Here is a 22,605-nt window from a genome sequence, read left to right as displayed (position 1 = left end):
TCTTTTCCGACTTTGCTTTTGAACTGCGCCGAGGACTGGGGAGGGGGGGCGCACCTTGTGTTCCCGATCCGAAAACTTCTTGTGTTTTCCCCGGGTAATCCAACGGATATCCTTGTAATCCTAATTCTTTCGACGTTCGGAATCTCGTAATCCAACGTTGGTTTCTTCTTTGTATAACTTGTGTGGTTTTTGTTGCCTAGAAAGAGCGATGAAACTCAAATTTTGAAAAATCCTGGAGAGCTATTCTGAAGACCTGCTACTCGCCGCCATTTTGAAGAAAATCGAACTTAACTACGTCAGCAAACATTGCTCGTTTTACTCGTTTGTAATTAGCAATCAGGTATGGATTTGCAATAAAGTTATCATCATTATCATCATTTTAATATTTCATGGTGAAGTTTTTGAACATGACACGGAAGTCATGTGCCACACTTGGTTTTGCCAACAGCCACATGGTATACTTGAATGAAACAGTGTGTCAGGCACTGTTTTTCTGTATGAGTCTGCACTCTTTGTTTCGTGCTAGTCTTATTTTGAAGGACAGAAGATGACGTTTTTTTGAAGATCACGTGATGGTCACGTGTCGTACTTGACAAACATGGCGACCACGATGCAGCCTAGGCAGCCCAGCGCGCTTGCGCAGACGGGCACGGCCACCACGTTGCCCAGGGCGCTGACGACCACGCCTAGCAACGCCCCCACCACGATCTGCGCCAGCTGTATCATGGACGTCACCATGGCAACGTCGATCCCGATACCCCGGGTTCGATCCACGTCCCCGTCTGCATTCTAAAAAAATATCAGTCATCATAATTTCAATTATTGAGATGTTGTGATCACTACACTGTAGTCTAGGAGGAGATTCTTAGAAGAGGCTTAGAAAATGCAAAAACGTAGCCCAAACTGTACACATCTAGTCCAGTTTTACAGATTGATGTAGCTGATGTTACGATTTCGTCATGTTTCTGCCCCTGGACTTTTACAGGTACATTGTATTGGGATATACGCAAACGAATGCCCTGGCAAAAGAAACTAAAAGTAAGTAAAGATACAACTGTCAATTGAGGATGACGTGTATGTAATCTCAGACGTCAACTTTTGCTCCTACACAAGAGCGTAGATGTTGTATTAATTTCATAAAACCTCCCTAGAAAACTAATCTAACGAGGTGACAAATGACCATTTCACAGTTTCAAGTGCGCAAGTGTAGCCATAATGTATTAGGGACTAAGGTCAAATCCCCCCGGCAGGCACAAGCCATTCTGGGTCAACATGTCTACATGCGCACTAGGAACTGTGAATGACTTATACGCTTGGAAATATAAGCTTTATTTGATAAGATGGACTGAGCTTCTCGAGTTCAGCTAGTAACACACGAACAAACAGCGCCGATAACGCGTTCTTGGCGAAGGTGAAGACCACTTAGTCCATGGGCCAAGTAGGTTTTTGGGACCACCGAGAGGGACAAGTGCTATCATGGAATTTTTGTATCTGTAGTAACCAAAGTTGATAACAAGCCATGATAATCACGTGATCAAATGACGTCTACTATAATCACGTGATCAAATGACGTCATTAGAATGAACCTCGCTTTTTGGAACTTTTTAAAAACTAACCTGCCTGTCCTGTGCGTACTGTGAGACGAGCGTGTAGGGCACGGTGCATAGGGTGGCGTACATGATCCCCAGCACGGCACACAGGGGCAGCGTGGCGTGGTGGCTCGGAACCCTGCCGGGCAGGATCGCCATGATGCCCACCCCCACCGAGAAAATGAGATAACCCATGAGGTAGATAGTGCGCAGGCTCAGAACTTGGGTAAGATGGCGGAGAGCAACTGTGAAGGGCATGGAATGGAATGACATATTATGAGTGAAAATTTCTTTCACTAATACAGTCATAGAAGCATTGATAGCAGTCTCCTCAGGCCAATATTTACTCGACATTTTAGCACACTGAATAAGTTTTCTATTTCTCCCAAGTACAAATTATTGTAAAACATGTATATTGCCACCCTTACTTTCATCTCTGTAGACTTATTTGAAACACTTAACTCTTAGAGAATTCACCCAGTTGCCTGATTTATTTCTTATCACGTCTACGCAATGATGATAGCAACATCAAATATCTTTATTGGTTTTATACCATACAACATAGTGAGAAACGTAGCTCGATGTTAATGCCTCGGGCCTGGGGCTGAACAGAAACACATCATGAGTGATCGTTGGTAGGCCCCGGCCGCATTTTCGTCGTACAGTCGCCGTACGATTGCAAACTGAAGGCACTTATTTCTTGAGGTAATCGTGCATGTATCGTACAAAATTCAGCTGTTTGTTTCGGAAAAGGCTGTCTTCGATCCCTGTCGGTTGTTGTATCTGTCACAGCCTGCTTAAAAACCCCACGACATCAGAACCCATATAGCTACGACTAATACATCATGAATGCGTGCGCACTTGAGTAGAGTGCGCATGACAGCGCGTTGATAGCCAGCCCCCAGCTGCCCATCTCCACCCCCTCCTCATACCGCCGGTAGGCGCGGCTGGGAAGGAAACACAGAAAGACTAGATAATCATATGTCTTACTCTAAAGAGCTGTAAAGAATGCGGTTACTTTTGGTTACAGTATTTACACTGGAACCTGATAAGAACACACAGTTCTAAATACACACAGTAACTACGCTGAAAATCGCATTCACTGTTTCAGAAATACCATGTGATTTGTTAGTTTCTGTTCCTTTGCTTGCTTATGCTGTTAATCTATGTGCTCTTGCCCCAGCGGCGGTAGATTAAGATTGAAGATCGGATTATTATCGGGGATAGTTGCGTTACACTGACGAAAAAAAGTTCTAAAACATCCCAATAAATGAAATAGAAGCTCAAGATTCGTGGGGAACTAGACTTTTTTTTCATCCATGTACACTTTTTCTATATTTTCGAAATTGTGACAACCAGATCCTACCATATGACAAAGACTTGATGTATGTTTTTGACTCGTTCTTAGAAAAAAAGTACCTTCCCCTGTCTGCATGCGGGTTCCCATGGTACACCGCGCGGCCCATGAAGTCCGTGTAGAACAGTACGATACACAGGAACGCCATCCATCCCAGTAGATGCGCCACGCACAGCCGCACAAGCTCCCCGGGCATGCGCACCACGTTTCGAACCAGCGTCGCCATGGTGAGCTTCCCCGGCAACTCGGTGGTGGACCCTCTTGCCTCTTCCGCGGAAATGTCCTCAAAGGTTTCGTCCACGTCCAACAGAGTCTCGCTCGAGCCCATGGAGGAAGAAGTTTCTAGAAGAGACTGTTCTTGATCGTACGACGCGTTTTCTACCGGCGTATCGTACGGTGCGTTACGGGTGGGCAGGGTGTTTAGAACGGGGTAGGTTCTGTCGTGCTGGCGGAAAGGCAAGGGGGCACGCACTACATGCGACACCGGATCCAAGATGGCGAAGGTGATCCCACCGTCAGTGCCCGTCCTGACGTCATGTGTGGTTCGTGACGTCATGACGTGATTTGGCGGGCTCCGTACGTCGTGCGTCGCGCCGTACCTACTGACGTATCTCGGCTCCATGACGACTTCTCCGTTGCTCTCGTACCCGAGAATGAGCGTGACGACACCCCCGCGTTTGGGCCGACTCGCCGCTCTCGTTCCCGATTTATCTCCGACTTGTCGTGCCGCTTCGGCGGTCGTCGGGTGTTTCCGGAAGGAGTCTTCGGGAATGCTCGACAGGTTCATGAGAGCGGTTATGACGAAGGAGGTGGCGGCGAAGACGAAGATGACGTGGTACTCGGAGCCCAGCGTCCTCCCCAAGAAAGTGTCCTCCCAGTCTATTCCACTGAACGAGTAGCCCAGGAAGCCTCCGATTCCTACAAAGAATTTGGAAAGAAAACAAATTAGCAAATCAACCCACTTTAAAAAAATGTAAACCGCGCATCGGACATTGTTGATTTAAGTTAAGTTAAGGTCGCAATTTATCTAAAGATAACATCTTCTTCAGACCAAAATGCGATTCGAAAGATGTAGGAATAATTAGATCCAGTTGCGATGGCCGTTTTCACTTTGTCACTACATGCTAATTCTACATTCAACGAATCTCATGATAATTACGACATATTCTCTAATGTCGAGGTAGTTTCAAAGAGTTGTCACAACGAATTCATAACGTTACCGGTATACGTACATTATCTATGTGTTGGGAAGAGAAAGAAAGGCTTTTGATTCAGAAAACAAACAAACAAACCCCAATGCTAGAATGTCATCACTTCGGTTAATCCCATGTAGCCTAATTTTACTGTCCATACGAAGAAGAGGATTCTCCAAGCAGAGATTTCGGTCGGGGGGCTAGGAGTAGCCGCGATTTGTAACTAGCCTCTCCCTCCATTGTGAGGGGAGGGTGACGTCAAATATCGCGGTCATTCCTACCCCCTTGAGCGAAACTGGCAAACTGTGCCTGAAGTTTGCCAGATCCCTGTTGGACTCCGAGTTCAGGGACTGGCTGCCACCACCCAGGACTCAGATCACTGGCAGAGTGACTCGAAACAGCCATAAACTGAACTGCCCAAAAGCCAGAACGAACCGGTACTTGAACTCTAGCATACCGTACCTGACCCGCCTTATCAACCAATATGATCAATAATTGTCCTCTGTAAATATATAATCAAAATGTCGAGTTTAACCTTTGTCTGTTCCACGAATTGAAATGACGGTTGAAGTCATACTTGATGTTTACATATGTATACGGCACCGGCTGTATTATATACGACTTTAATAATTGTACATTGGTTTTAATTCAGTGCTATGCACTGCGACTGCCAATAAAATCATCTTGTATCTTTGTATCTTGAAACCTCTGCTTGAAGAATAGAGGAAGAGCATTTCAGATTCAAACCTACCTGCGAAGAGCCCCTGCATTTTCAGCCCGTTCTCCCGGTCACGTGGTCCGCAGGTGTCCAATAGGTAGGCTCGGATGGGGGTTTCTATGAAGTCCGCGCTGAAGTCGAACAGCACGATGCCGGCCATGGTGATGACGATAGTCCACGTCGTGTTCTGTTTTTTAAAATCTTTTTATTCACATTTAATTACTGATGATGAAGCAAAAAGAAAAATGTTTAAGACAAACCCTGCCCTCTCCTCTGGTGTTAGTTGGGTGGTTAGGGGATAACACAATTGATAGGAACATCCTGTCAATAGCCTCGGTCTTCTTACATTCCATTATCGCATCTTCGAAATATGTAAAATCAGGGATACCTGAAATATGTAAAATCAGGGATACCTGAAAAACAGGCTTCACAGACTGAGTTGTATTTACCCTGTATAAATAGATAAATAAAAAACCCAGTGGTCCTGGGTATAAATCTCTGGCTGAAATGCAACCGATGTTGTGCTGTTTGGAAAGACATACATGTATTACACAACTTTCCCCACTCCCCTCATGTGTAGAAATAAGAGGTAAAAGTAATATAAGAGATAAAAGGTGCTGGAATGAGAGGGCTGGGCTCTGCCTAAGACACAGTGGATAGACCCATGGCTTCCAAAAGGCTATAGATGGGTATACGTTTATCTTTATATAGGACGAGATACGTGAAGAATATTAGGATGGCGTACTAGCATATGTCAGTACAATGAGGTAACCTCCTTGGGCAGCACAAACTTTATTCTTTATGATGATTTATACTCATTCTGCATTCCTCTACTCAAGGTTGTGGTATTTCTCTTATTGTCGTACGAGCTGAGAGTCAGCCACAGATGCTGTTCTAGTTGAAAAGATATTCAATAAAGAAACGCATTTCTGTTATTAGCAAGCCAACGTTTACACACACAGTGGTCCTGGTGTTTCTGGCAAGCTGCAGGGTCTAATACCTCCTAGAGAGAGTCGCATTTCCACTTTCCCAAAGGGCCAGCCAACAGGCAGAACAACCTGAGGTCTCTGACAGGGTTAAAAAGTTAAAGTGACCCAGGCGTCCTGAAAAGACGCATAGGGGTGGCGCCCATCTCCATTTCTATAGCCCTTGGGCCACACACATTTGTGCAAGTCACTACAGCAGGGCGCTAGTCCGCTGGTAATGATGTGTTATAGATTTAAAACTAGATTTAACTACCATACCATATAAAAATAACTAGATTTAACTACCATAACTAGATTTAACTACCATACTGTTTCCCAAATGCTGAGTGCTATGCAGAGAAACAGTATGTTCCATTTTTAAAGTTTTTGGTGTGACCCGGTCGGGGTTCGAACTCTCGAAATAAGGCGAACACTCTACCAACTAGGCCATTGCACCGGTTATAAACTATTGGCTTATTAACGTTGTACTTTGAAAAGAATAGAAGACGAATGTCATTTTGTGATAGAATGTGGATTATATACCAAAGAAAGAAATGAACTGTATAAGCTTGTAGAAAACCTATTTCCCTACTTCAGGCATTTAAGTACTGTACAAAAATTCACATTCCTAATGCGACTAGACAAACCTCCCATTGAAAAACACGTCTGTTCTTTTATATCTACTATAACCGAAAAGCGAGGAGAAGTAGAATTTATCTAACGATAGTCATATTCTTTTATATCTGTTAACTGTACTTGTATTTTGTTTTGTTGTGACCTGTACTTAGCCAAGTGTGGGAGAAATGTGCAATAAAGGTATCCATTCATTAACTGACAGGGTTGGAGATTAGCAATTTCTACGCCAGTCAATCGACTATTTTGTCTCAGCCTGAGCGCATGTGCAGTTTCCTGCTGACTAACGTTCCAAACATCTCTGCGGACTAAAAATTCCTGTGAACACATTCCTAGAATTCTTGCAAACTGCACACAATACTATACTATCAGGCTCGCCACTTAGGCGTCGGCAAAAAGGGCAACATGTAAGAGTGAAGCAGTGTTCTTTGTAACGTTACATGAGATGTCACATGAGATGTCACATGAGATGTCACATGAGATGTCACATGAGATGTTACATGAGATTTCATATGATTGTCCTACATTTCTATACATTTCAATCTTTGTCACATGATATCAGTCAGCACGTGTACATTAGTCTCCAAGCAGACCCAACGGATTGCAAAGACCGTATCCAACTGGAAGAATGAGCTTTTATAGCAATCCAAGGTCCTTGGGTTGCAAAAGCGACTTCTTTCTGCCAGTTGGATACGGTCTTCGCAACCCGTAGATCTGCTTGGAGATTACGTGTACAAATCTTCTGACAGGACCTCACGTGTTAGGCGTGGGAATGGGCACAAAGTTTACACTTACGTCACCACATGAGGTGATCAGTGGGCGTACCCACCAAGCCGGGCATGTGCAAAATATAACGGCGTTTTGATCAGCCTCACACGCCTTTCTACGATAGAGATATAAAAGCGTTCATTTTCGAAAAGCAGATATTCAATTTTCTTCTTTTTTTTTTAACAGGGATGATACATTGTATTTCTATTCCACTGTTCCTCCTTCCGATTGCGCGGGTTAAGAATTAAGAGCGCGAGGATCTCTCCTCAGTACGCACCAAAGTTAGCATGAAGGGGGACGTTAACCAGTACATTGAATCAAGATGCCATCGTGACGTATACAGAGGTCACGCATCGTGACGTAACAGAGGTCACGACACGACAGGACACAGTGGTCATTTCGGAACTCACAGTGACAGCGTTAGGATCATCATGGCTCTCAAACACATTTTGTTCCTCGCATGTGTGGGAATCTCCGTCACCTCAGGCAACATCGTCAAGTACGAGGACTGTGGTGAGTCATTTTAAATCCAATATTATTAAAGCGTGAGTAAGGAAATTTGAATTCGTAAAATGTATTTGTTCCTTTTTGAATAATTGTTGGAAAGGCCATCTGTTGTTTCCTAGCCGTCACTTCAGGATGAATCCTCTTCTCTCAGAATCTTACAGTTTTAGCTGCCACTTAGAAAATAGCACTGAAGTAACCTCCATTAACATTACATATAAATCCGTCACTTGGAAAAACAGTGGATGTGAGAGATCTCTAGTGCAGAACTTTCAGGTATGAACAGTTTAGATATATAGGAGTGTATGAGTCCGATGATCGGTACAACAATGCCACTTCTAACGGAAACCTGTACGCGTTATCTCTGTACAGGACCCAAAGGCAAATTGGCAACAATCAACTATGTCGACATCAAACCATGTAAAGAGGAACCATGCCAGCTGGTGAAAGGACAAGACGTTTCTCTGACCATCGACTTCACCGCCAGTCAGTATTTTATGTTTTGTTCAAGAATCTCACTACCTTCTTTTCTGACACAAAAGTCACAGTTGTGTATATTTACTGAAATAATTTCGACACACATTTTGCCAAAAGTCGGTAAGAAAGTTGAGAAATGCGCTCGGACATTCTGTGTTTTCCACTGCAGTTGGGGGCGTGGTGGGAAAGATTCCCACGCTGACGCTTCTCGGCGTTGATGTGGACGCATGGTTAAACACCGGAGGTGTCGATTTAAACCTTCTTGATTAAATGTAAATTCCTCAATAATGATTTGCCTCTCAAAATGCGGGAAACAGCGTTTAATAGGATTAAAAATGTCAAATTTTCCACTTTTGTATCACCACCAGTTGGCTGACTGGCTGGTATGAGACTCGAATGCAAAGTCTTAGGGACTGTACGATATTTACCGGGGGTGGAGGGCTGGTGAAAAGAGGGTGAGGTAAAAAAGATTGCCTGGCCCTCCCCCCGACTCAAAAGAAACATTTCATGGCCCTCCCCCCGGCCCGAAAAATATTTTGATGCCCCTCCCCCAGGCTCAGAATGCTTTTCAATTGCCCTCCGCCCCGTCTAAAAAAAATCCGTTGGCCTTTCCCCATTTTTCATGTTTTTTTTGCATGGAACACACTACAATAAAAGTTGACACTAGTGTTGTTTGACGGGGACACGCCCCCCCCCCCCAGGAAAATTTAGACACTTTGAATACTATTAAACGCTGTTTCCCGCATTTTGAAAGGCAAATCATTATTGAGGAATGTGCATTTAATTAAGAACGTTTAAATCGACACCTCCTGTGTTTAACCATGCGTCCACATCAACGCCGAGAAGCTCCATCGTGGGAATCTTTCCCACCACGCCCCCAACTGCAGTGGAAAACACGGAATGTTCGGGCGCATTTCTCAATTTTTTACCGACTTTTGGCAAGATGTGTGTCGAAACGTTTTGAAATTGACGGCCTCTGTCTGAGTCAAGGCCCGCCCATAGTGAGATATGGCCGTCATTTCACGAGCGGGCACCCCTCTGGCGGATTCTACGTAAAAAGAAACTATCCCGCCGGACCGCACGCAAGCCTTAGAATATGGGGATGCATGCGCGTTCACAATACTAGTAGCTATTTTCTGATAAGTACAGCATATTTTACAAAATTACCAGAACTTATCATGGATTTTTACAAAACTTTTTTGATGGCACTCCCCCCGGCTCCAAAAAATGTCAATGGCCCAGCCCTCCCCCTGCTAAATATCGTACCGTCCCTTATCTTCAACCATTCCAACTTGTGTATATGCTGTATGTTGTGCCATATACATGTTATGATATATGTTGATAGAGTTAGGACATAAATGACTGTATATCTCTATTATATTGTATCTGACCCTTCCCTCATGACCTCATTGAAAAGCGGCCTGCGTGCCGATCTGAGCTTCTCATGAATAAACAAAATTCAAACAAACGAAACAAACTTATTCGTATGGGAATAGCTGTCGACTTAACGGTACAAATGTTGCTAAGTCGTCATCTTGCACATGCGAATGATATCAAGGTTCCCCACTGTCGGACACTTGGTACATATCCTGAATGTAAAAGTACTAAACCAGTACATTACTCCTTGTTTCAGACAAGCGGATAACGGAGGTAACTGCGGCTGTCTACGGCGTCATAGCAGGTACTAGTATCCCTATCCCGCACCCTCTCCCTAACCCGAATGGATGTAAGGATCCGGATTCGGGGCTGGCATGCCCCTTAGCTGCTGGCGGATCTTACCAATACACATCCACCCTCAAGGTGCTCCCGATCTATCAGTTGGTGAGACATTCCTTAGTTACTGGATGCTTTGAATAGTTTAAGTCCGGCAGATACCCTGCCCAATGGAATCATTGATTGGACACAAAACAAAAACAAGCTATCAGCCACCTGAAAATCAAGACCACGTCCAGGTCAAAAGATACAAAAACGGAAGTTCTGCTGCAGTACCAAGGTCACATACCAGGGTGCCCAAAATCAACCTTGACTTTCGGCTCATAACACTTGCCCACATATCAAATATCATCGTAATCCATCAAGAGGTTCTTGAGTTATGCTGACTACAGTAGTGCGGAAACACAAACACACATACACACACACACACACACACACACACACACACACACATACATGCATACACACAGACAGACAGACAGACACACCCAAAACTATATCTCCATTTTTCATAGAGATAACAAACAAAAGTACCTGCATACAATTTGATATCATACAAGTTGAAAGTTGAGAACTAACATAACTGTCCTCCTTCTTTTTTTTCAGATCAGTTTGCCGGTAAAGTGGGAACTAAAGGATCAGAACGAAGACGTCATCACGTGCGTCCAGGTCCCAGTTGAAATCAGTGGCGGCAAAAAAATCAGTGGCTAGTTGCCGCCTCACAATCTGTGAAGTAGCCTCTACCAGGCCCCGCGGGATGACTGGAAAAATAGTAGAAATTGGCCAAATAGAGTGAATAGCATGCCAAGGGAGTTAGCTACGGATAGAGGGTCCAATATGCCATTCACAGAGTGGCAAACTGTACCCCTATAGCAGACTAACTCCTCTTTCATGTTTTTCTGTCTATTTGGCCAGTGTCTACTCGGTAGAGGCTGTGAAAGACAAAATAAAATGTCTGCAAAATACAGAAGGCCTCTCTTGTCTATCTTTCAGAATGTGTGATTTGGGAATATTTGATGGTATTTGAATGGAACCTTTCAGATGATTCTCTCCCCAGAGGTCATTTCAGTAAAGCGCATAGTTTTCTATGAATGGATTGTGTGTATCATACTATGTTACTTTCGATCATCTTTCTTTTGTAGTGTTCTGTACTGAACGTAACTTGAGCCATATAATGCCACATCCAATAAAGTCTACGGTATTGAAACTTAGCACGCAGATAGCCTCCATAGCAGGATTTGAACCGGCTTTTTTTTTGGGGGGGGGGCTAAATAATACACTTTTTGCAGCCAGCCCGTAGCTACCAGCCAGCCCGTAACCATTTACCGGCGAGATGGTTACGTGGTGGCTTATAGTTACGGGCTGGCTGCAAAAAGTGTATTATTTAACCCCCCACCCCCCCCAAAAAAAAAGCCGGTTCAAAGCCTGCTATGGAGGCTAGCACGCAGATGGCTAATCTCCGTGTGACCGGGCAATCTTCGGAACGGTAATCTTTATGCCTACTAATGTTATGGTCCCATTTCCAACCCGAGGCACGGCCGAAGAGTTTGCGAGAACGAAAGTATGATATGAAAGATTAGAAAACACATGAAACGTAAAACAACTAGCTATGAGCATAATTACCTTCGTAGGCAGGAAGTTGATATGTTTTTGGTCGAAATTGTGGAGTGACTGTGGGTGTTGGTGGTACAACTCTTGATGCCATGGACGGATGTTTGTGATTTGTGGTAGGTAAGTTTCTGTTGGGCAGAGGAATGTCGAGTTCGAAAATGGGTCATCTTGGGGGTTCCATCGACGCTGAAGTGGACCATTTGTGTTTGTTTGTTTGTTTGTTTGTTTGTTTGTTGACGGTATAACTCGAGAGGAATTTCGTGGATCGTAATAAAATTGAGTAAGTTGGTACGGGTCAAAAAAGCAAAGGTCAAGTTCAAAAATCTGTCTTCTGACGGGTTCCTACGGTACTGCAGTGGACCTTTTGTGTTTGTTGGTTTGTTTGTTTGTTGGCGGCATAACTCGAGAGGACGGCGGATGGTTTCTGAGAAGTATTTTACTTTATGCCCCATCCTCAATAATTAAAGGCACCCAGAGCATTTTATGAGGCTTGGAAACTGGAAATATTCTGTAATCTTTCTGAAATCGACATTTAATGCCACTCTTTACCACATTTGCGTGATGATTTCAAATTAAAAGTGCTCAAAAGCCGCGCAAAAATAAGCTACACGGTGATCTCTATAGTTCCACGCGCCTAGTGTAGATAGACCGATCCCATAGCCCCACCCACCTCCGTCAAAACGTAGACATGCAAAATAAAAACATAAAAACCCCAACCCACCACGCACCCCCCCCCCCCCTAAGGTCGTGCGATACCAAATCCAGAAGCGTTCCGACGTGTTCTACTAGCCTCTACCAGGCTCCAGAGGCGGCTGGAAAGAGTAGAAACTATCCAAATCGACAGAAAAACATTAAAGAGGAGTTAGTCTGCTATAGGGGTACAGTTTGCCGGATGGCATATTGGACCCTCTCTCCGTAGCCAACTCCCTTGGCATACTATTCACTCTATTAGGCCAATTTCTACTATTTTTCCAGCCATCCCTCGGGGTCTGGTAGAGGCTAGGTTCCATAGCTGTTTGGGAAACAGTATTTTCAGCATTCGACTATATATGAACGCAGTGGAAAATGAAGTACATTTCATTTGCCAATGCCCTCTATATGACGCTGAAAGAAAGAATTATATAAAACAGCTTCCGTTCATTTCCCTAGCTTTCACCATTTGAATAGCTTTCAAAAATCCATATCACTACTAAACTTAACAAACCCACGTCACTTACTATACAAAACGTGGGTCTCTTCATTTTCCACTGCCTTCAAAAAAGAAGTCAAACCCAACCACAACCATAGTCAACCTTAGTTAACTTAGAACTTTCAAAGTCGTCTAGATAACTATTTTTGATTCCCATATATTTCCATGTACTTGTTGTCTGCAATTAGCCTTCGGGCATGAACTTGCAATAAAGTTATTATTATTATGAAGTGGTGAGAACTACTGACGTCATGCGGCATGGTGGCGTCCATGATGGCGTCCCCGAACAGGAAGAGCAGGAAGCCGAGCAGGATGGAGACGGAGAACCCCAGGATGAAGGGGCGTCGGCGCCCCAGCCAGCTCCGGCAACGGTCACTGGGGGAAAGGAGTAAACAAAATTAAACTAAAGAACAATGGATCTAACCCGGGAAGGAACAGGAAGAGCAGGAAGCCGAGCAGGATGGAGACGGAGAACCCCAGGATGAAGGGGCGTCGGCGCCCCAGCCAGCTCCGGCAACGGTCACTGGGGGAAAGGAGTAAACAAAATTAAACTAAAGAACAATGGATCTAACCCGGGAAGGAACAGGAAGAGCAGGAAGCCGAGCAGGATGGAGACGGAGAACCCCAGGATGAACGGGCGTCGGCGCCCCAGCCAGCTCCGGCAACGGTCACTGGGGGAAAGGAGTAAACAAAATTAAACTAAAGAACAATGGATCTAACCCGGGAAGGAACAGGAAGAGCAGGAAGCCGAGCAGGATGGAGACGGAGAACCCCAGGATGAACGGGCGTCGGCGCCCCAGCCAGCTCCGGCAACGGTCACTGGGGGAAAGGAGTAAACAAAATTAAACTAAAGAACAATGGATCTAACCCGGGAAGGAACAGGAAGAGCAGGAAGCCGAGCAGGATGGAGACGGAGAACCCCAGGATGAACGGGCGTCGGCGCCCCAGCCAGCTCCGGCAACGGTCACTGGGGGAAAGGAGTAAACAAAATTAAACTAAAGAACAATGGATCTAACCCGGGAAGGAACAGGAAGAGCAGGAAGCCGAGCAGGATGGAGACGGAGAACCCCAGGATGAAGGGGCGTCGGCGCCCCAGCCAGCTCCGGCAACGGTCACTGGGGGAAAGGGATAAACCAAATTACACAAAGGAACAATAGATGTACCCCCCCCCCCTGTATAGTGCCCCCTGTAGCAGTCCGTACCTGTAGGAGCCGAGTACCGGCTGCAGCACGAAGCCCAGTGCGGGGCTGATGATCCACACCACCGAGTACAGGTCCCCATACCCCCCTCCCTTGCACAGCACCCCCTCTCGTCTACAGTACCCCCTGTAACAGTACGTACCTGTATGAGCCGAGTACCGGTTGCAGGACGAAGCCCAGTACGGGGCTGATGATCCACACCACCGAGTACAGGTCCCCATACCCCCCCTCCCTTGCACAGCACCCCCTCTCGTCTACAGTACCCCCTGTAACAGTACGTACCTGTATGAGCCGAGTACCGGCTGCAGCACGAAGCCCAATACGGGGCTGATGATCCACACCACCGAGTACAGTAACCCATAACCTACCCGACCCCCCGCGTACAGCACCCCCCTCCGTGTATAGACCCCCCTCTCGTCTACAGTACTCCCTGAACGTACCAGTACCATTCCGTACCTGTAGGAGCCGAGTACCGGTTGCAGGACGAAGCCCAGTACGGGACTGATGATCCACACCACCGAGTACAGGTCCTTGGGCAGCCCGATGGTCAGGAGGATCGGGGTCACCAGTGCGGCCTGGTTTCGGTAAAACACAAGTCATATAGGATATCAAAGACCAAATGTATATACCACGGAATACATTTCGACAGCGCAACTTTTTTCATCAATATGCCTTGATAGAATATCATGCTTACATGTACTCCGGAGTTTAAAAGGAGACTGAAACGTGCCAAATGATATGCGCAAAAAATCATGAAAATGCACCAATAATTAATACTGGTCAGAATTACTGGAATAACACAATGGCCAGAGAAAGTATGCATCTTCTAATTTTACTTTTGCTTACCCACAATGTACATATCTTCATAAATCTTTTCAGTTTGATTTTGACGGATTTTAATCGAACGAAAATCATTTCAATGTCGTGATTTTGTATCCAACCAAATTCTGATTTGACAATTCGTCCTTCAAATCCAAAGATAGCATATTCTTGCCCCCCCTCTTCCGAACACGCACGAAAATAGAACCATATTTCCTTTCTTTTTTTCAGTCAAATATCAAAGCAACAAAACCAATAACTAAGTATTTGCCTATATAGGTTCTACAAAAGTACTTATGAGATGCACTTACCTCCACTGCGTAACAGAACTCTCTGCCCAGCATGATGGAACTGTTTAGCAGCAGTTCGCACGTGGTTCTCGTCGGCCAGGGTCCGTGCCCGCTACCGAGCACTTCCCCATCGTCTGTCGGCCATGAGGCCCCCTCACCACCGGGTCCGTCTCCGCTATTCCTCGGCCTCACATCGCCCGGTACGCCGACCACATCTTCAGCAGTCCTCGGTCGCGCTCCGTCTGCACTGCCGACCTTTCCGTCCCTCCTCGGCCATGTGTCGTTTCTCCCGCCGAAAACTTCTCTGCCGCCCTCCGCTATAAGCTGGACGCTGTCCGTGGATTGCCTCGACAAGACAGCCGTCATGGTAGCCCAGTCTAGATCCTCATTTTCTAGTACCGACGTGCCCTGGAGTTTTTCCACGGACTTCGCTCGCTCGTGCGTGGGGCCTTCCCTGTACACAAGCATGGTCGAGCCGGAAGTACCCCTTTTCTCTAACAGCTACAGCAACTTTTCAACAAGTTCTACGCGTTTTTCCAGCGTCTTTCCAGACTGCTAATTCTAATCTAACCTCTATTTACAGTGTAACGCTCAGCTAAGAACTAAAAGACCCCGCCGCGGTATTTTTTGTAAGTCCGCTGTGACGGGACGTGTAGCATAAGACAGTGGTCTTGCCTTGCCCGTTGAATGGCCACATGAGTTTGTAATTGTGTACGCATTATACACAAAGAGAGTCACGGCGAAATCCGGTGCCGCCGTGTTCAAACAAACCCCGAACTATCCCACGATTCTGCCATTCTTCGTCACAGCAACTATCCCTGCCTTTTCCGACTATGTTTGCATCCCCTTTGTAGAATCACCAACACAGATGAAGTTTTCAGGCTAACGTGTTTGCCCTCCCTTTGTGTCTTCTGTACGCGTCGCTGTTGTGCGCTGTGTTTTCTTGAGAGGGCATCACGGCACGAGAAAGTCAGTCGTTATTTGTTTAAACACTTCAACCGCCTGTTAGCTTATAGGACTTGTCATTGTAAGTGGTAACCAGTTTCAAATCCTTTGGTATGCTGGACGTTTTTAACGCCAATGCTTTCTACGTCTATTGCTACGTGAGCATTTCAGCGTTTCAAAGCGTTTTAATGTACTTGGCGACTGCTGTTGAATCAAGAAACTAAACTATCAAGTGTGGACTTCCTTTACAGTCAGTTTCGCAAGCACGATGTTTCGAACATTTGATGGCTAACGTTACTCATCTAAGAATCGAAGAAATGTACATGCCTCATGACTAAAAACCATAACTGCTGTGGATGGCATCGAGTTTCTATTTGTACGCTCCAATCTTGCAACGATGATTTCGTTCAATCCTATGGCATCCATACCACTTAGTTTGTGTGGCCTAGCTCAGAACTACGACCCCAACGTTTCCGACATCTCAAAATTCAGTGAAATCATGTGTGAGTACTTCTCCTCTTTAAGCAGATGTATATGTCGGGCTTGTTTTTGTCGTTTACGTATTTGGTGGTGTTTTATACGTTTTTAGAGGTGATCGCTTTTTACAAATAGTGCAAGTTGGGTATTTGTCTTTCTCTTAATCTCCGAGCATGGACGATACCCGCATGGACGATACCCGAATGCCTAAAACAGTTTTCTACGGCGAACTCTGCCAAGGTAAGAGAGACAGAGGTGCACCAAGGAAGCGCTTCAAAGATCAGTTGAAACAACACCTCAGAGTGGCTGACATCCCAGCAGCTAACTGGGAAAACAGTGCTGCACACCGTGCAAATTGGAGAACTCTTACCAAGCGGGGTGCAGAGAAATTCGAACTAGCCAGAAGGGAGCATGCAGAGGAGAGCCGAAGGAGGAGAAAGGCGGCTGCCCAGAATACACCAGCCCAGGCCCAGTTCATCTGCGAGAGATGCGGGCGAGCATGCCACTCCAGGATAGGACTGTTCAGCCATCAGAGGGCCTGCCCTTCCCTTTAATCCTCGACGACGGGGAATGAGCCAGAGAGAGAATCTCCGAGCAGATGTAGCAGTCTGGCTTGTTTTTGGTGTATTTGGTAGTGTTCAGTACGTTTTTCTGGAGTTCTACGCTGTAAACAGACACCATCCTCAAGACGTCTTCATCCGCTTATAGGTTATTCTTCGGAGTGCGGCATCTAAAGGCCATGAATTCCCTCGGCTGGTTCGCCATCTCACACGTTACATATTAGTTCCCCAGAATAGATGGAGAGGATAAGGGGATAATCACCTTGCCGAGCTCCCTTCTGACCCAACTTAAGACCTCGTGTGATCACACATTCAATGTCACCTTGGAAAGTCTTCTTCAAGTGGGTGTTTGCACGTGCTGTGACGTCACATCCGCTATGCCAGTTGGTTGTATCCTGAAGAGTCTGGCGTGCGCGAATGAATCTTCATGTTATTATTTCATACACATCTTATTGTATTTGCATGTTCAAAATCAAATTTACCTGGCAACATTCGAGTTTAACCATTCAACATGGCGGACAGGGCATACGTCATTGTCACGTGAGCGTGAAAGCACCGTATATGGTATCAGCCGCCGAACCTGACTCCTAACGTTGAGGCGAGCGGCGCCGCTGTTTCATGGTCTTTACCAGCAGTACACTCTGGGTGACTGCTTTGTCTACAGATCAGAAATGTTTGAGAGTAAGTCAAGTCGGGTGTCCTGTAATTTCGATGCATATATATATATATATATATATATATATATATATATATATATATATGGGAGGAGGTCATGAAACTCCGCCAGCGAGAGATTTTGTAAACACAGGCTAATTGCATTGTTACCTCCGGGAAGAAGGTTCAACTCCGACGGGGTGACTGTTTTTGGTTGCGTTTGTGTGTTGACTGTGTTCGCCCTATGACTCAAGATGATTCTGTAGTACTCACTCACTCACTCACTCACTATCTCCCATAGCTTAGTCAGCCGTCGGGGCAGCATAGCTCTCAGTGAAAGCTACGCTTATGTATATCTCCGCTCTATAGTACGGAGATTTTTCTTACAACAAAAACAAAACGTGTAAAAATGCAGCCTTTCTGTGTTACAACCGGAGAATTTTGAATGTCGTTGCTCTGTCGTTCCAGCGTTTCCCGCTAGGAGTCGGTCCACATCTAAACTCTTCGGCTATAAAATCGCGCCGGTGACTTATAGCAGGTCACGGTGTCGGAGTAAATCGTCAAGAAGCGTCGCCTAGAGCCAGGAAAATGTCGTCTCGCCCCGCCAAGTCTGTCCGATCCCGTGAGATGAGATCTCGCTTTGATAGAGACGGCGCTTCATCAGACTGAGTCTCAGTCTCAGTGGCGGGTGGATCGGGGTGATACTGGGTTATCCGTCGAATGCCCCCGTTCCACTTCTCGCTGCAACCTATAGCTAAATTGGATTTATGTAACCCTTGCCTTCGTAGCTGGAATATCACGCAAAATGTAAAAGTATGACTGAAAAGACAACAAAACACACAAAGCGTAAAGACAATTGCTCTCCGTCAAATCCCTCGCGGAATGAGGGTATGACGTCTAGTAAATACACCTGCCGAAAATTGCGCCGCTTATATCTCTTTCTGAAAGAATTGATAATCTGGAAAGTCTTGGTCCTACGAAATGACTTTTTTTACATAGTAGACAGCGTTCTGAGCGCGAGGGCGTTTCAAAGCATAATTTTGAAATTGAATCAGCCGCAATGTCCTTTTCTTCATTCATCGCTTTTATCCTGTTACTCTCCAAGCCGATCTTCGGGTGGAAACTTGTTATGTCGGCAAAGGCAGTATCCACTGGCAAAGGTAGTATCCATTGGCCACCACAGAAAGGCCCATGGCTCCATGGCCAAGAACTGGTAGCTTGAAAAAAAGTGTCGATTTTGCCTTTCTACGCCTGCCAGGAGATTATACTGTACTCACCTGACAAAAATAGCGCTGCTGATACATGTATCTCTGACTGGAAATAATGGTCTAAAAAGTCCAACCAAAAGACGAACCCTTTTAATCAAACAAGACAGCGTTTGTGTTTATTTTTTAGACTATTCGCTTTTGAAATTGGAGCAGCCGTACTATCATTTTCTTCATCCATCGTCTTCATCTTGCAATTAACTAATTAATTCATTCATCAAAAATGGTTAGGAAAATGTAGGAAACGTATACGAATAATAAACAAATTAGCTTTGGCACGATGTATACGTAGCCAAGTTACCCTTAAAGCAGGTGCTTAAGAAATTGAAATGTCGTCAGCTCTCTGTGTGCTCTATAAGCCAGTCGTCTACATGACCGATATCGTGCAGGAATGAAATATTGTAAATGCAGAAATGTTCGCGGTGGTTCTATGTTCGCGGTTTTCGTGGTGAACCCTTTACCGCGAACTTAAAACCACCGCGAAAAGCTGTTCCATTGTGTGACTGGAGCGCTACTGTTGTTTTAAACGCGAATTCAAAACCACCGCGAAATCAAATCCCCGCGAAAATGTCTGCATTTACAGTAGTTTCCAAAACCGCAGAAAATGCGACCTTCCCAGCCGAGAGAACGAAGCAATGAAGTGTTCGCCGGTAAAATGTCCGTGTCTAGATTTGCACATGTGCTCACTCATACCGAACACGCAAGGACGCGACTCTGGAGAAACTTAAAGAAATTGGCCATCGCTGTGAAGAACATGTAATAGACGTCACGGTGGTCCATGGAAAGATTGCCGGAGAAGCAAATTAATAGTGGGGAGCGTGCAAGGGTGCTTTGTCGGGGGAGAGCAGACGGACATCAACACAACTCAAGATGGTAGAGGACTCAAAACTCTTTCGGACATGCACAATACAAAATTTGCCAGCAACTGGATGGATTTCGAAAACGACCAGACATTTCAGATAATAATAATGTATAGTAAAGTTTCTTGCAAGTTGTTGCCCGTAGCATACTTGCAAGTACATGTAACATGAAAGGACGAACAATATAGCATGTGACTATCCTAGTCTAAATACTGACACTATTTTCTAATAATTTTCTGATAATGTCCTCTGCCTTTTGTCAGTGCCATTTGGATATGCTAGGCGGAAAAGGATCAACGTGGATGCCAGAGCCATTGCTCTTCTAACCTCATCAGAAGAAGGCGCACAGTTTTATCATCTATTGGAAAATAACTACCCCCTCTGGAGTTTAGGGCTCCTTTAAGGTATTATGTGGATGCTTGTTTGCCGTTGCGGAAATGGACTTTGTACTTCATGAACTATGTACTTGGCGTTCTTCAAGAACAAATTGTCTTGCAAGTTCTGACTGTAAGAAGCGACCCTTTCAGACAAGAAGCCAAACCAATCGCCCAACTGTCACTCTAACGGTTTCTTCACAGGTCTTCCTGTCTTTATTAGAGCCTCGAGCCAGGTACGAAGAAGGCGAGTCCGGAAATTGCAGCAAATCAAACTGTCGGACTGAGTGCTGATAGAAGTACTGGAGAGGTAAGGGCGGTCAGTCTGTCATGATGGTCTGCATTGCAATATCACTGCACGAAATGGCCTCGGATCTTGATGTATCCGGACAGGAGAAACGGGATCCGGAACCTCAGATCTGTAAGAATCCGGACCGATACGGGGGCCGCATTGTACTAAAACAACTCAAATTTACCTACATTAACCTACATCGGCAAGTGGTACCCTGATGTGGTATATACATATAAGGTCATGACCTTACCCTTTATCCGTCACTATATACATCAGGGTACCACTTGTATATGTAGTTTAATGTAGGTAAATTTAAGTTGTTTAGTACAATACGGCCCCCGTATCGGTCTGGATTCTTACGGATCTGAGGTTCCGCGGATCCCGTTTCTTCTGTCCGGATATTTCGCACAGTGATAGTTTCGACGGAGCATGTTTCGAAAGCCGTGGACAATACTAAACACTACTAAAGAGCATTCCCCAGAGTACAGAGGTCACCCTGTATCAAATCCGAGAAGGAGTGTGCTTGTGGACAGAGTACCTCAAAAAGTTCAGTATAAAACTTCTCTATTTCTTTGGCCTTGAGTTCAGAAAGAAGTGATCAAACTTTCATTGGTTCTCCGGAAGCTTATTTTCATTTAGATGCTGCAAATTATATGAATCGTTGCATATCCTAAATAAGAAGAAGTTATTCTACCTTCGTGTTTTCTCCAGTCGGAGAAGAATTCTAGTCATGACTTTGTTGCGACTCTTTCCACACATGGCATTCGCGGCGGAGAAACCGGCGTTCCGGGCCGCCGGACCTGTCAGGTGTAAAAGTCAGCGGGTTGCCTTCTGATATTACCGGGAGGAACTCATCGGAGATGGCCTCGGATGCCGCCACTTCTGCGATAGATTCTCAATCAATCATCGATGGAGACGGAGACGAAAAATCAAGTACTGTGATCTGAAAGAGCAACATTCGGAAGCAAAGTTTCCTCTAGAAAGTTACTGTATTAATATTTTTTATATGTTTGGCATTCGACTCAGAACCCCTGCTCCCTGACTAGATAGCTTCAAAGAGCGCTTTTAAGTTAGGTGTGACAGGTCGTTCAATATGATATAACTAGCGCTGCGTGCCTGTAAAGGTGGTGTTTTACGCCGAATGGCGATTATACCAGCTGTATAGATACAGAAGCTGGTGTGTTACGCCGAATGGTGGTTATACCGACTATATAGATACAGAAGCTGGGGTACCGGTGTTACGCCGAATGGTGGTTATACCGACTATATAGATACAGAAGCTGGTGTGTAACGCCGAATGGCAGTTATGTCGGCTATACAGATACAGAAGACGGTGTGTTACGCCGAATGGCGATTATACCAGCTGTATAGATACAGAAGCTGGTGTGTAACGCCGAATGGCGGTTATGTCGGCTATATAGATACAGAAGCTGGTGTGTTACGCCGAATGGCGGTCATACCGGCTGTATAGATACAGAAGGTGGGGTGCACGTGTTACGCCGAATGGCGGTCATACCGGCCATATAGATACAGAAGCTGGTGTGTTACGCCGAACGGTGATTATACCTGCTATATAGATACAGATACAGAAGCTGGTGTATTACACAGAACGGTGATTATACCGGCAATACAGATACAGATACTTCTTCTATTGGGTCAGTTTAGTTCTCATTGTCAGTAAGTCGAGTTTGTCTCAATCATGGCGTTTCTTCCTTCGAAGAAGAGATGCGTTCCCAGCGTTGCTTCAACACCTTGTGAAGCAAATTAACTGGACTGAACTCAAATGAGACTTTCGCTGACAAACGACTTGATATCTGTCGTTCGGTAGATCTGTCAATCACTTTCTTTTTCTCAAGAGCCCATCAGCACCATATCAAATTACGTGTCACTATTAGCCGAGATTTGCGGCTGTCGGCCGGTGAAAACGCGGAGGCCATTACAGAGAATGGTGATTGGTCTGACAGAAATGGTCGTCTGCGTGTGCCGTAGCCATGGTAACGCCATCAATATGGCGGACGTGATTGGAGATATTCGATAATGGATCCCGAAAGATCACGTAATGTCGGGCAGAGAGCCACGCTCCGGGAAGAGTTAGTGCTGAATGGACTGTGCGCATGTCGTTCGGGCCATGACTTCGGGAGGAGCTCATAGTG

At 45.4% G+C, this 22,605-nt stretch overlaps 2 protein-coding genes across 2 annotated transcripts; one reads left to right on the top strand and one right to left on the bottom strand.

Moving 5' to 3' along the window:
* Window positions 1-286: 286 nt before the first annotated feature.
* LOC136440465 (membrane-associated transporter protein-like) lies at window positions 287-15,493 on the bottom strand. The gene is made up of 8 exons (XM_066436514.1): window positions 15,047-15,493; window positions 14,373-14,491; window positions 12,966-13,092; window positions 4,891-5,044; window positions 3,009-3,864; window positions 2,451-2,536; window positions 1,617-1,834; window positions 287-789 (listed from the first exon to the last, which is right to left on the bottom strand). The coding sequence occupies exons 1-8, from the start codon at window positions 15,491-15,493 to the stop codon at window positions 577-579; spliced, it is 2,220 nt and encodes a 739-aa protein (XP_066292611.1). The 3' UTR covers window positions 287-576.
* Window positions 7,147-10,880, top strand: LOC136440136 (NPC intracellular cholesterol transporter 2-like). The gene is made up of 4 exons (XM_066435984.1): window positions 7,147-7,736; window positions 8,100-8,213; window positions 9,838-10,025; window positions 10,524-10,880. Exons 1-4 carry the CDS (start codon window positions 7,655-7,657, stop codon window positions 10,626-10,628), a joined length of 489 nt encoding a protein of 162 aa, XP_066292081.1. The 5' UTR covers window positions 7,147-7,654; the 3' UTR covers window positions 10,629-10,880.
* Window positions 15,494-22,605: the final 7,112 nt, after the last annotated feature.

This window comes from Branchiostoma lanceolatum, chromosome 8 (assembly GCF_035083965.1).
Source record: "Branchiostoma lanceolatum isolate klBraLanc5 chromosome 8, klBraLanc5.hap2, whole genome shotgun sequence".
NCBI lineage: Eukaryota > Metazoa > Chordata > Leptocardii > Amphioxiformes > Branchiostomatidae > Branchiostoma > Branchiostoma lanceolatum.
This window is presented reverse-complemented; position numbering and strand designations above follow the sequence as displayed.